Genomic DNA, 14234 nt, shown 5'->3' with positions numbered 1-14234 from the left:
TCAACATGTCTAGGTTCAAGAAATTACGACTGTCTCATCTAGAATCTTTGAGTAGACTAGAACACTCAACATGTTCCTTTTTACCGTTTGTCTTGTAAATCTTTTGAGTGAGTCACAGTCCGAAATCATGAACATCTGCGGGAAGTTTTTATGCTTAGCAGCCGTCGGTTCACTGTGTGTAATTTTGTACCTAGGCGTTATAGAAGAAGCTGCATTCGATTTGGAAAGTGAGTTAAGGTTTATTTATGTATTTGTCTTTTTTTGTATCAGTGCTGAAGGTTGAGCCTGAATACCTGCGTTAACGTTAGGATATTGTCAACGTAGCAGCTAACTGTTGGCTTCTAGGCTAAGTTAGCTTTAGGCTACCAAGCGATGTATAAACTTTACGTTAACGATACGCTGATAAATAGCGCTAACGTCGGCGAAACAGTCGAGCAGTGTAACTGTGTAATAAATTAACCATACCATGTGACCAATGGTGTTATTTTCAAATTATCCAATATGATCATAGGCTACATAACGTTGGGCTACTAACGTAAGGTGACCAGATGTCGGAGACCAAAACCGATCCCCATTTTTAGTTTGACTATATCTGATTGAAATGCATAAAAGTGTTATCTTCAAATCACGGGGACATAGGTGTTTTTTCTGTATTTTCCTGGGGACAGGCAACCAAAAACAGGGACTGTCTCCTGAAACCGAGGACACCTGGTCACGTCAGTTAACATGCAGACAGGCTAAAGTTAACGTTAAGTAGGGAACGTATTTGGGTCCGTGTACGTCGCCGCCATTCGATTTCCGTTTTGAAATGGGAAATCAAAAATCGGAATACGATCGTTCTCCGATTTTCGTTTTGAAATCAGAAAACGAAAAACCAGAAACGAACTGTTATCTGTTTCTTGTTTCAGTAGTAAAAACTGGAAATGGGAATTAAATCCAATATCTGATTTCCTTTTATGAGTTTATGAATGAAAATAGGGAATAGGATTAGGCTACTGGGCCGTTTTTTCATAACCGATTTTGCATTAATATCTCCCTTTTCAACCGGAAGGTTTGCTGGTTAGAACTTGAACGTTGTAGTCTTTTGCGGTAGCGGTTGCTATAGGCTAGGCTATTTATTCCAAGACTTAACTAGAAGTTGCACCAGTTGAATGTAAGTTTCATCTTAGCTTGGCACAAACAAGCCACAAATAGGCTGGGCACTCCTTACTCCACCAATTCAATTGGTTGTGCGTTTGTTTTCCACAGTTAACCGAGTGGGGAAAAAAACACTGTGATTTGAAAGAGTTGACAGAAATTCTGGGTCATTATGAAATTATTTCCATGTTTTAATCAAAGCCCCGTCTTGCACTGCAGCCTCACATTGCACCCGTCAAAGATGCAGCCAGCGCGCATTACGCACTCGTTTAGGTTTACAGTGGACAGCACTCTCTTTTAGCGGTTCGGTCCTAGCTTTCATAGCCTACTGGAGGCAGCAGGAGATCTAAAATCGTAGGCCTACTGCTCAAAATTAAGCGGAAGTAGCAGAGACCGTATGACAATCATTTAAAACGTGCAGTCATTTAACGAATAGCCTATTCATGGGTTTCATCAGGTCCCTTTTCACAGGTGTATAAAATCAAACACTTTGATTATGAATGGGTAGGCTACTGCATGGTGCTTGATTAACCCACCTGTGGAAAGGGACTTGATGAAACCCATGAATAGCACGGGATATCGGTTGTCATATTATCAGCGATAAAAACAAAGCATGAACTCATGACCGTGTCCCATCACCTTACTTACATGATCACATTAACAACTGCTGTTAGCCACATACCAACAAGTTAAAACCTAGCGAACAGCTAAACGTAGGACCTTTCTGGTCAGGTTAATTATCCAGTCCAAAGTTATTTCCGTCATGCATTCTTCTCGATATGAGTGTATAAGCTAGTAATAGTCAACATTGCTATTCTTCTATACAGGTCTGACTAAATTCAAAGTTTCACTAGATGGACCTTATGCCCAAAACTTGCGGCACTGGCTTTACCCTTACAAACTGTCATTTGCATTATAAGAAAAACATTTGTAGATGAATGGCCAACAAACTCTACTGTGTCTCATCTCTTTCAATAACATGACACACAACTTTATTATCATAGGCTACATTAATTTGATTAAAAGGCTAGAATAGGTGCCTAAGCACACTGAGGCTTTTTGTTCGTCACATTTTATTTTCAGTCGTCGACAGTTATGGGGGTAATCATAGACAGTAAATGGGTGTAATATTTGGACAGTAGCCTCTGACTATCATTACACGGGCACGGCTGCTGCACGTAACATATTAATTTGCTAGCTGCCTGGTAGGCTACTATGGTGCGGCAAAAAGATGTCTCTTCTTTTCCGGGTCAAATAGAACGACAGGCTAATGCAAAATCGGTAATGAAAAAACGGCGCAGCTGTTCCTATTTCCTATTTCCATTAATGAATTCCCATCTACAGCTGTACTGCTGAAACAAGAAACAGATAACAGTTCGTTTCTCGTTTTTCGTTTTCTGATTTCAAAACGAAAATCGGAGACCGAGTCGTTTTCCGATTTTGGATTTCCCATCTCAGAACGGAAATCGAATGGCGGCGACGTACACGGACCTATTTGCTTAACCTTATGTTCGATTTGGGTATCGTTAACTTTGTTTCGTTGTTGTGTCTGTTTTCTGTCCTTTCTGCAGTTGATTGTGGCAACAGAGAACAAAAGATGACATTCCCGTCTGAAAGTCCTGTCAAGCGTTTTGTGGGTGGCGTTCCTGTTAACATCAGTGATTGGCCATGGGTTGTCTCTTTACAGTTCAGCCCCAGTGGCTTGGCTCCATTTACCCAACTCTGCTCAGGATCCATAATTCGAAAAGATTGGGTATTGACGGCATCATCATGTTTCTATGATCCTCATAACCTCAGGTTAGTTGCATATCCTACCTGTGCTTTAACAGGAGACCAACTGGATACAAATAAGAACAAAGAGGCAACGTTACAAGGATAGACCCAGAAACATTTTGGCAGATGCTATTTGCACCCGGGTGCAAATTATGAACATTAGGCTACTATTTACACCCGAATGTAAATAGTGTATAATCAACAATAATATTTACACCCGGGTGCAAACCACTGTTTACCCCGGGTGCTACCACTGTTGACTTTTAAAGGCACTAATCCTACTCCTAACCCTAACCTTAACCCATGCCTAACCTCAGCGCCTTCCAGGCAGCACTGCCTTGAAGACAACGTTGGGGGCTCAAAACACCAAGAAACCTTTCTACTCACAACTACTGAAGCCTATACTCATAACTGAAATATAACTAGTCAATCTTTGACAGGTTTAAACAGCACAAACTCTTAATTGCCACAAGGTAACGTCATCTAAGAAAAGAGAGAGTCGTTACTTTGCCATGCAAAAAAAAGAGGCATTGTTACAACTGAGATTCGAACCCTAGATCACGGCAACCTGATCTCATCTCCGCTACACTACACTCCATGGTGTAGAAATGGGAGACTGCTAATATTTTAATGTGGTTGCTAGGTAACGGTAAACAAACTAAAATATCGTATTTCTTGATTTTGCTTACAAACGGACGGTTTTAAAGTTTATGGAAATTTAGCACCACTTTCCCATCACTGATTCTTGAGAATTTGCCTAAAACAGGTTTTAATTTTGAAAAAAAAAAGTTAGTTAAATTACAAAATCTGAAGGTATGTCATTATAGACTAAGGTCTTAGCTGCTCAGCAATGTACCGGTGCAACCTCCCCTTTTTGTATTTTTTTCATAAAATAGGCATTTTTCCAGTACTTATACAACGTTTTTTTAGGCCGAAATAGAAAAAGTATGCTTTTTTAATCCAACAACCATATTTTTGAATTAAAACAGACTATTACTTTAATAACTACACCACTGAAGAAACATATTGTAAGCATATTTATTTAAAACAAATAAAAAATGAATCTGACGGTGTGACACTAATCTGACGGTGTTGACAGTGGTTTCATTACAACATAAAATTCCAAAATGAATACCACTCAAGTCTTGCTTGACAACTTAATTTAACTATTTGGTCCAAAAAGCCTCCGTTGAGGACCATTTGGAGGCTTTTTTCACCACCGTTAAGCAGAAAACCTGACGGAGGGTGACAACTGACGGTGGTGACAAAAATCTACTCTTTCACATGATATGCATGAATTGTTCACATTATCCACCCTGTTTGCATCCTATTGCTGGCTACTTCAAACCTCTTCTTAAAAAGTATACATTTATTTTATAATCTAATCTAATATTTTGGATACAAAAGAGACGGTGTTAACATGTTATGGTTGTGACAGTAGCAGTGTCCAAAAATATGAACAACTTTAAGAGAAAATAGCAAACTAATGGGAGCTTGAGTGATCTTAAAGCATGCAGTACGGCTGAAGGTTTGAAAATGAGGTCCTCAAGAATGTAGTTGACCTTGTAGTTGCCTGATTTTATTGCCTTTTATAAATATCTGACGGTGGTGACGAAAATGTGGGACACATTTTGAGCAGCCACGAAATAATAGTAAATATTGCTCAAAACGTACTGTTTGGAGTTTCTAATACATAATACAATGTACTCTTTCATGTGGTAAAGATATCATTAAATTAAATGATTGCTTTTAGTGTTTTTAATCAAGTCAAAATGATTACCTCCTATTCGAGGACAACTGATTTTGTAGGGTATGGGCCAGCATATAATCATTAAATTAATACAAAAATAAAATAAACCTTTAAAAGAACCTCACATTTGTGCAAAGGACCCCCTGATTATAACCTTGATTCTTTTTGTTCATGGAAATGGTATTAATTTCCAACAGAATCAGCACTTTTCTTAGTGAGACATGTTTTTGGCAAATTCTCAAGAATCAGTGCCATCTAAAATATTGTTTTAATAATCCTAAATGGTTAGATTTAGGACTTAGGTAGGCCATCTCATCTCCTGCCAATTTATGCGAGCAAAATGTTTTTGTTGTTATGTCAATGTCACAGGGTGTAAATAGCTCAGCTGTGTGGCCAAGGCTATTTGTACCAGGGGTGCAAATAGACACTCCGAAACATTTTGTGGAGTCCAGTCAAGTAGATCTATTCAATTTAAAATATTCAGCAGAGATGAGCCTCTCTCCTGCCGAGCACGGCCATGGCCAACCAATCTGCATCCAGACACAGGCCCAATCCCAGTCAGAGTTCTCATGAGAACCATCACCATCAGGGGTAACCAATCAAATCGGTGTATCTGATATAGGCGGGACAAAGGTGAGCTAAACTGATGACGACAACGCTGCATCGTTCAAAGTTGGTGAACATTGGTCATAGTGCATAGGTCATTATCCAATTACATCGAAGTATGGAATCAGTCACAGTAAACATTGGTTGTAGTGTTATCAATTGTGTGCAGTGAGATTTTCAAATGCATGCTTGGTATCTTGCTCCGCCCTTAATGATGTTTGACTCTGCGCAGCAATATCCTCTCTCAAAAATGAAACTGAAGGCGTATCCACACCTGCCTTGTTTAGTTCGATTAAAACGACCTCAAGTTCGTTTCTTGCTTGGTTCGGACCTTTTTGACTGGAATACAATCACTCGAACTCTGGTGCGGACCAAACAAGCGGACCGAGACCCAGCTGAGGAGGTGGTCTCGGAGCGGTTCCTATCAAACCCTGGTACCTTTTTTGGATTTGACGAGCTCCCGTAGATTTCGCGCATTATGGGAAATGTAGGATAGCTCTGTGACGCACAACAGCTGTAAGCAGCAGTAGGCTAACGCTTTTTTGGCAACAATAATTTGATTTTGCATCTCCTACCTGTTCCGTCTTCCGTAGGTTTGCTGTTAGCATGTTGGACACACATGAGAGCTCTCCTTCTCAGCTGTTTTGCTGCACGTCTTCGTCGTTGCAAACTTACGAGCATGATATTGTTAAACTCATGTTGCATCAAACGGTCTTGACGCTCGAGCACTTCTGCAAAGCTGTAACTGTATAAACTATATTGCTAGGATAATAACGAGTACAGTATGCAAAGTCTCTATAGTATTTACGTGGGCCAACTTTGACTTTGGCTTCCTATTCTTCACCCCGCCTGACACATTTACCAGCCAATGGTTGATGATATTACTACTGCAAAATTAGTAAGGGCTTAGGGTTGTCCCACTGTCACGTTTCAGAGGGTGTGATGGTTTGAGTACACACTTACTGAGCTCTTTCCGTGAGTCTGCATCGGTGCAGACCTCAGCAAAGGCAATTACCCACATGTGGAAGCATTGTGACGTTTACCGCGGAGGCCATAGGGAAAACCAGAAATATCGTCTTTGCTATTAAACATTTCCAAGGTAGGCTACATTTGATCTCATGAATTGCTGTCTCAAACCCATTTATACATAACTGCGCCCATGTGGCCTCATATACTCACTTAGCACCTGAGATCAGTTAAAGGAGAATTCTGGAGTGAAATTGACCTTAGCTGTACTGAAAGATGTTGCCGAGTACTTACATGTGTCCAATAGGCACCTTCGCTCACCCCCTAGCATTCCGAATTACACCGTTTTCAGCCGAACTTGCAGTAGGCTTGCAGCTGCCTGTTGGGCATAACGTAGCCTATGCAGCTAAATCGCTATTTTTAAACCATTAAAAAGGTTCCAAGTAACTCCACACTGCATTGGTAGACTTCTGAGGGTCCTGACATTTAAAACGAGATACTGAGAACTTTGGAAGTGCACAGGAAGTTTATTTAAAAAGACTGTTTATACAAGCAGTACCTTCATAGAATCTCTCAGCTGGCCGCCATCTTGTAATGAAGTCGTGATAAGCCGACTGACAAGCACGAACAAACAGGAAGGATAGCCTAACTGATGAGTGTTTTTATATGCAATCAGTCTATTCTTCATCCTGGAAAAAAAAGTGCTGATTCTACCAGTACCTACACAAAAAAAGAGAAAAGTCTGGCAAAAGTAGTGACCAAAGTCACCCCTAAATAGATTATTTCAGGGTCAAGGTGTGGTATGGAGGTTGTGAAATTTCCATAATTATGTCATTCATTCAGTGTAAGCAGGTGATGCATTTCTTTTGCAGAAATGTGAGTAACTGGAGGGTCGTAACTGGGTCTTCTCAATTGAATGATCATGACCCCTACGTACAGACATCGGCAGTTGACGATTTTGTTTTAAACAAAGATTACCACCCTGAGTCATCAAGCAATGACATTGCACTGGTGAAGTTGACTACGCCACTGATATTCAATGGGACCGTTGATCGTGTCTGTATACCTGACAGAATGAATGTGGAGAAGTATAAGTATGGAACGTGCCACATCGCTGGCTATGGTAATATGATTAAGCATTGCTAATTTTGCTTGTGACATCTTTTTTGACTGTTTTGACCTGGTTATACAGCAAATATGATTGTGTATGACTATTCAAAACAGCCTTTCCCCCAAATAGATGACTATGGAGTTTTGAAAGAGAACCCCGTGGCAATATTTTCAAATTCATTATGTAACATGCGTACATGGCTGAAGTACAAAGTGTCTGCAGATATGTTTTGTGCCGGCACCACGTATGGAGGTGTGGATGGATGTAAGGTATGGACAGCAACTTTACGGTTCAAGCAAAACCAATAATATTAATAATTTGGTGTATTAAACTTGTGTGTGTGTGTGTGTCATATATGTTATACAGTATACAGTGTATATCACTGATTCTTGAGATAAGGGACAAAAGACGTCCCCCATCAAAATGTTGCAATTTTCCTTAAAAAGCAATAAATAATTTAATTTAAAAAGGCTTTAAAAGATGGATATGAAAGATTTGTGTATGTTTAGACCCTTAGTTTTGTATATATTTATGTTATTTCATAGTAAATTTATAAAATACAGGCACTGTACTATGAAAGCCCATGCAAATGAACTCGTCCTTCGTAAAGGTGACAGAATCAAACTACAAAAATAAAGTGTTTAAAATGCCCAGAATGCACAATTATGACTATGAGGTTAATTGGATGACTTAGTAAAATATCACAAAATACTTGAAGTGAACATTACATTATTTTATACATTAACAACAGCCTTTCAAAATCTGTCCTCAATTTCTGTCAACTCCGTCAGATATTTTTCAAATTCAAAATAAATCAGGCATATTTTGGTCAGCTTTAACCCTGAGGACCCCCTTAGACTTATTTCTGTTGATAGATGCAGCAGTCCAACACATGGTCTCGCTAGTTTTTTTAAAAAAATTAAATATTCAGCAAACAAGTTGAAAACCTTGTGGTCACAGCTTTTTTGTGTCAACACTATCTTCAAAGTAGGGATGAATTCAATCAAGAAGTTTGAAATAAATGTTGGTATTTTGGTTTAGTTTAGTGGCAGCTAGCAACTGAGGAAAATCAAAACGGCTACCATCTACTACACATGAGTAAGTTAAAAAAAACATGTTGTTTTGTCAACTCCATCAGGCGTCAACTCTGTCAGATATTTTGTCTGACGGTGTTGACATGTAAGCTGATGGAGTGGAAAAGTGCTCCCAAATACTCATTAAGTAACGTATAACAACTGCAAAACATGATAATACTGAAAAGTATGCATGTTGATTGACTTCAGATATATCTAATATACCCAAATGCCAAATAATAACTTTAACTAGATGTACCGCATCGCGGTACACAATATGACCACCACTCAGTCCTGCACGATCTCTCCGCAAAAATAAATCACACTTGTCAATTTGTTTCCATCTCCTACTCCATCCCCTACTGCAACTTTTATGTATGTAAATGTGTGTGTGTGCATGTGTGTGTTTGCTTTTGTGTATGTGTGCTTCTCTGAATGTGAGCTTTCACTTGTGTGTATGTGTGCGTGTGGCGGGGGTAATGGGATGTGTGTGTGTGTGTGTGTGTGTGTGTGTCTGCTTACCTGCATTTGTGTGTGTTTTGTGTCTGTGTGTGTGTGTATGTGTGTATGTTCACTTGTGACCGTGTGTGGGTAATGGTGTGTGCGTGTGCGTACGGGTGTGTTTGTGCATGCGTGCGAGAACGTGTTTACATGTGTGTGCGTGCAGGTCCATGTGTGCGTTCGTACACCTGCCTGTCTACTGGGTGTGTATGTCTGTGTCTTTGTGTTTATGCGTGTGTGTGTGTGTGTGTGTACATGCATGTTTGTGAGTGTGTGCGTACCTGTGTGTATGTACTGTATGTGTGTGTATGTCTGTGTCTTTGTGTTTATGCGTGTGTGTGTGTGTGTACATGCATGTTTGTGAGTATGTGCGTACCTGTGTGTATGTACTGTATGTGTGTGGATGTGTGTGTCTTTGTTTTTATGCGTGTGTGTGTGTGTGTCCATGCATGTTTGTGAGTGTGTGCGTACCTGTGTGTATGTATGTATGTGCTTGTGTGTATGTCTGTGTGTACATGTGTGTCTGTGCTTGCGTTTGTGTGTGTGTGTGTGTGTGTACGTGCATGTTTGTGTATGTACAGTGAGGAGAAAATGTATTTGATACCATGCTAAAGTTGCCTAAAAAGAGGAATATAAAATCGTCATTTGACAATTGATCTTAATGTCTTAATTCAAAAATTGAGTAAAAATAAAACCGCTAAGTACGCCAATTTTCTTTGTGATGGAAGAATGTTTCGTAAATAAATAAATGTTCTTCCTAAATGCTAGGGGGAAGTAAGTATTTGACCCCCAATGTAACCCTATGGGAATTCAACACATAGGGTTAACATAGGGGCGGGCAGATTTTTATTTTTTAAGGCCAGCTATTTTATGGATTCAGGATATTATGCATCCTGATAAAGTTCCCTTGGCCGTTGGAATTAAGATAGCCCCACATCATTACATACCCTTTACCATAGCTAGAGATTGGCATGGTGCTTTTTCCAGTAGGCCTATTAGCCTGTTTGATGCTCATTGAGCTCAATGCAAATCAAACAGGCTAATAGGCCTACTGGAAAAAGCACCATGCCAATCTCTAGCTATGGTGAAGGGTATGTGATGATGTGGGGCTATTTTAATTTCAAAGGCCAAGGGAAATTTATCGGGATGCATAATATCCTAGATCCATGAAATAGCTGGCCTTTAAAAATAAAAATCTGCCTGCCCCTATGTTAACCCTATGTGTTAAATTCCCATAGGGTTACATAGGGGGTCAAATACTTCCTTCCCCTAGCATTTAAGGAAAACATTTATCTATTTACGATACATTCTTCAATCACAAAGAAAATTGGTGTCCTTGGCGGTTTGATTTGTACTAATTTTTTGAGTTAAGGCATTAAGATCAATTGTCAAATGATGATTTTATATTCCTGTTTTAGCAGGGTATCAAATACATGTGCTCCTCACTGTATGTACAGTATGTGCATGTGTGTGTGCGTTTATGTTTGTGTGTGTGTGTGTCTGCTTGGCTGTGCAAGTGTGTGTGTGTGTGTGTGTGTGTGTGTGTGTGTGTTTGTGTGTGTCTGCCTGTCTGTAAGTGTGTGTGCGTGTGTGTGCCTGCATGTGTGTGCATGTATCTTTATATGTGTGTGTGTGTGTGTGTGTGTGTGTGTGTGTGTGTGTGTGTGTGTGTGTGTGTGTGTGTGTGTGCGCGCATAGTGTACAGTCACTAAATGTACGTATATGAATTTATTGTATGGTCCCCCATGAACCAAATGACAGAACATTTGGCCTACATTCAGAGGGTGTCATCAAGATCCTACACTTCACATTTCATGCAGTTTTGACTAGGTGGCGCTAAACATTAAATGAGTGGTTATGGAATGGGTTGACATGACCCCTAGGCCCTGCAGTTCTCAAGATATTCACAGAAAACTGACCAGCCTTCTATAGGCCAATTTTCACCCTAAATATGGGAGGAGAGATGTCTGTTTCTGTCCAGTAAAAGACTCTGAAACTGACGGGGACAGCTTGGCCCCACCAAGCAAGCCAGACCATGGAGCTCCTGAAATGTCATAGCCCCTGATGTTATGGACTTTATAGAGCATAGGCATGTTCACCATCTCTTGTCCAATACCCAAGTCCCACAGGTTAGACAAACTATCAGTGATGGGCAGTATCTTTACTACTTGTAGTGAAGCTACTAGCTTAACTACATTTCTCAGTAGCTTGATGGCGTAACTATTTTCTGAACCAGATCGTTTTTCAATAGATTAGCTATTTTGTTTTACTGTGTAGTGCAGTAGCTTTTACAGAAGCTACATTTTCTAGAGCATCTGTGGAGCTCACAGTAGAGCTTCTTTCTGGCCACCCTGTTGTTTTGTAAATTACATAGCTTCTGTAAATTACATAAATTCCGTAGTTTCTGATGTAGTACACTACTTTTGCGAAAGTTATAACTTACCTTGCATTATTATAGAGTAACTGGTAGCTTAGCTCACTACATCTTTTAAGTAGCTTGCCCATCACTATTATATAACTATTATATAAAAATATCTAATACTTGGCTCTACATTGAAGGCAGAAATGGCCGATAAAACTCTATCTATGTATTTACTTACTTGCTGAAAGAAATAGAAGCCAATCAAATGAACTTACCTGCCTGAGGCCCTGTAGATACCCTTTCCCTTGATACTCTCTCCCTTTGCCATGTCAAAACTAGGTAAATATCTTTAATTAGTTCGATTCTCGATTAGTTTGTCAACACCGTCAATTGTGTGTCAACACCGTCAGTTGTGTGTCAACACCGTAAGATGGAGGTTTTTCATTTATATAAAAAAATGATGCTTCTTTTTTTCAATTGAGTGTGTTCATACATTAAAACACCAATGTATCTACATGCGTCAGTGTCTTGTGTGCACAAAACCACTGACTGTATATATTAAAAATGAAAAAATAGTCAACTAAATTAAGATAATTTAAAAAGGCTCACTCCAAAACAATGTAAAATTATATTAAAAGTGTATGCAATGCAATTTTTCACGAAACCTTGATAAGGCACACCATTTCTACACACATGAAAACTTTACAGTGTTGTTGAATTGATCAAACACACAAAAACATATTTTCATGTGTCTGACGGAGTTGACAAATGTTAAGTTCCTAAGTGAGTAAATGTCAATTTTTATAAAAAATGGTTTAATAAAAAACCTGTGTCTTTTCATGGTATGATAGATGAGACATGTGTTTATGAAGATATCCAGTTCAAATTAATGTAGTATAGATTTTGTGTTGGTCACTTTTCAAAAGCACTTTTGTCCCTAATCTCAAGAATCAGTGATATATATATACATGTTGTATATATATATATATATATACACACGCACAGCTCAGGGGAAAATGAAGAGACCACTGCACATTTTTCTGATGTCATCCTACCATTGTACAGTTACAGAGTGACATTCAGATTTTTTTTTTTTTTTTATCTTTCTCCAGGAAAGTGTTGGTGGGCCACTGATGTGTTTTGTCCCCACCACTGGAAGACACTATGTCAGAGGGCTTCGAATCGTAACAAAGAAGTGTGGAGTTATAAGGAGGCCAAATATATACCTTCAAGTTAGCAAATATTACCACTGGATTGCAAGATCTGTTGACCACTACTACATGTACGGCAATAATTTACAACATTAACACTTAAAATTGTTTTCAGTCCTGAAGTAGTTGTATCACCTTTTGATATATCAAAGGTTTGCATACATTAACTATTACGTATTTTAAAAGTATCAAATCATACATTTGTCATATTTGTCTCAACATAAATTTAAATTAAAGGAACAATAAGAGGACATTTCATAGTGCTTTTATAATACAATTGTTGAACCTTGTGCTGTTTGTTTATTTATTTATTTATGTGGAAGAATTCTGCCACAGAAGGCACCGCTATTCTTACAAATTTGAGAAGCCCTCACTGTGCGTTCAGACCAAGACCGTCAAAAGCGTCAAGAGCGCCGGAAATCATTCATTTTCTATGGAGAGTCGGCGTTACCGGCATCAAAAGCGTTCTGGGCGTGAGCGTGGCTTCATGAGCTTCACGGGCGTCAAAAAAAGTTGAGCCTCAGTTAACTTTATGGTAATGAGCTATGACACGGTTCGGCGTCAACTAATCAGAATGTCAAAGTCGCAGGATTGCTGCTTGTGGTTTGTTCAAATGTTTCACGTCATGGCTTTGACGCTTTCGGCACCGAATGCGCTGAACTGGGTTGAGCGTCGGGCTATGAGCTTCACCAGCGACTTTGACGCTTTTGACGGTTTTGGTCTGAACGCACAGTCATAGTGTAAAGATGTTGTGCACTGCCAGTAACTAGCCTGGCTATTACCAGATTTTAGTCTGAGGAGTCTGCGCTGTATTTCTACTGCACAAGAGGCATGATCAATGAACATATAGTTCAAATGACTGTTGGATATTCATTCAACCAATCAGACCAATGATCCGGGTTCGCCTGGTAGATTATACGCCAGTTTGTGATTGGTTCCAGCAAATATGGACAGGAAGCAGGAGCGATGGATGTGCAGGTTTCCTGCATGAGCTGCAGGGCTAAATACAATTGCCTGTACATCGGGCTGGGTTTACCTAGTCTAGCTAGTAACCTCAACTCTGAGAACCCTTACAAAAATGAAATATTTGCTGCAAACTCATGGGTGATTTGTGTGAGACAAATTAGTTCACTAGAAAATATTCCCAGAAGTTTGCCAATGTTGGCCTCTAGAGGCAAACTTCCAGCAAAGTTCTGGCAACAATGAGAAGTTTGCCACAAGTGCAAATGTGTTCGCCAGTGATTTGCCACCAGACTTGGCCAATAATGGCAAACTTCCAGTGAATATCCCAATTTGCATGCTACAAATTTGATGCAACATTGCCAAGTTAACCGCAACTGTTTGCCAGAAACCTAATTTGCATGTGAAAATATGAGGTGTTTGGCAGAAGCCTATTTCAGTAAGGGAAAGTTTGAACCAATCATTTTTCACTGTTGAACAGTTATGCAGGAGTTTGCAGGCCGATACAGTTCTACTGACCCCTGGTGGAGTGCTATGGACATGGAGACTTAAGGCACTGTCAGATAGCGCATGAAATCAAGTTTGCTTATATTTAAATTTCTTTTGTCTAAAACATACACTATATTTTCAACAAGGACCAAACAAAACACATCAGAGAGGTAAATTCACCCCTCCCTTCAGACAGTATTCAGAGAAACTCAACTCTTCTCAAACTCAATTTTGTTTTTGTTTGGGTTATAGTTTTCGGAGCCTGAGATAACTCCAGGGACGTGAACTCACGCGA

At 39.5% G+C, this 14234-nt stretch overlaps 1 protein-coding gene across 1 annotated transcript; it reads left to right on the top strand.

Moving 5' to 3' along the window:
• Positions 1 to 107: 107 nt before the first annotated feature.
• LOC134098219 (serine protease hepsin-like) lies at positions 108 to 12780 on the top strand. The gene is made up of 5 exons (XM_062551217.1): positions 108 to 227; positions 2709 to 2934; positions 7105 to 7355; positions 7473 to 7612; positions 12392 to 12780. Exons 1-5 carry the CDS (start codon positions 128 to 130, stop codon positions 12584 to 12586), a joined length of 912 nt encoding a protein of 303 aa, XP_062407201.1. The 5' UTR covers positions 108 to 127; the 3' UTR covers positions 12587 to 12780.
• Positions 12781 to 14234: the final 1454 nt, after the last annotated feature.

Source organism: Sardina pilchardus, chromosome 12 (assembly GCF_963854185.1).
Source record: "Sardina pilchardus chromosome 12, fSarPil1.1, whole genome shotgun sequence".
Classification (NCBI taxonomy): domain Eukaryota; kingdom Metazoa; phylum Chordata; class Actinopteri; order Clupeiformes; family Clupeidae; genus Sardina; species Sardina pilchardus.
The sequence above is the reverse complement of the archived record's forward strand: the minus strand, read 5'-3'. Positions and strand labels throughout refer to the sequence as shown.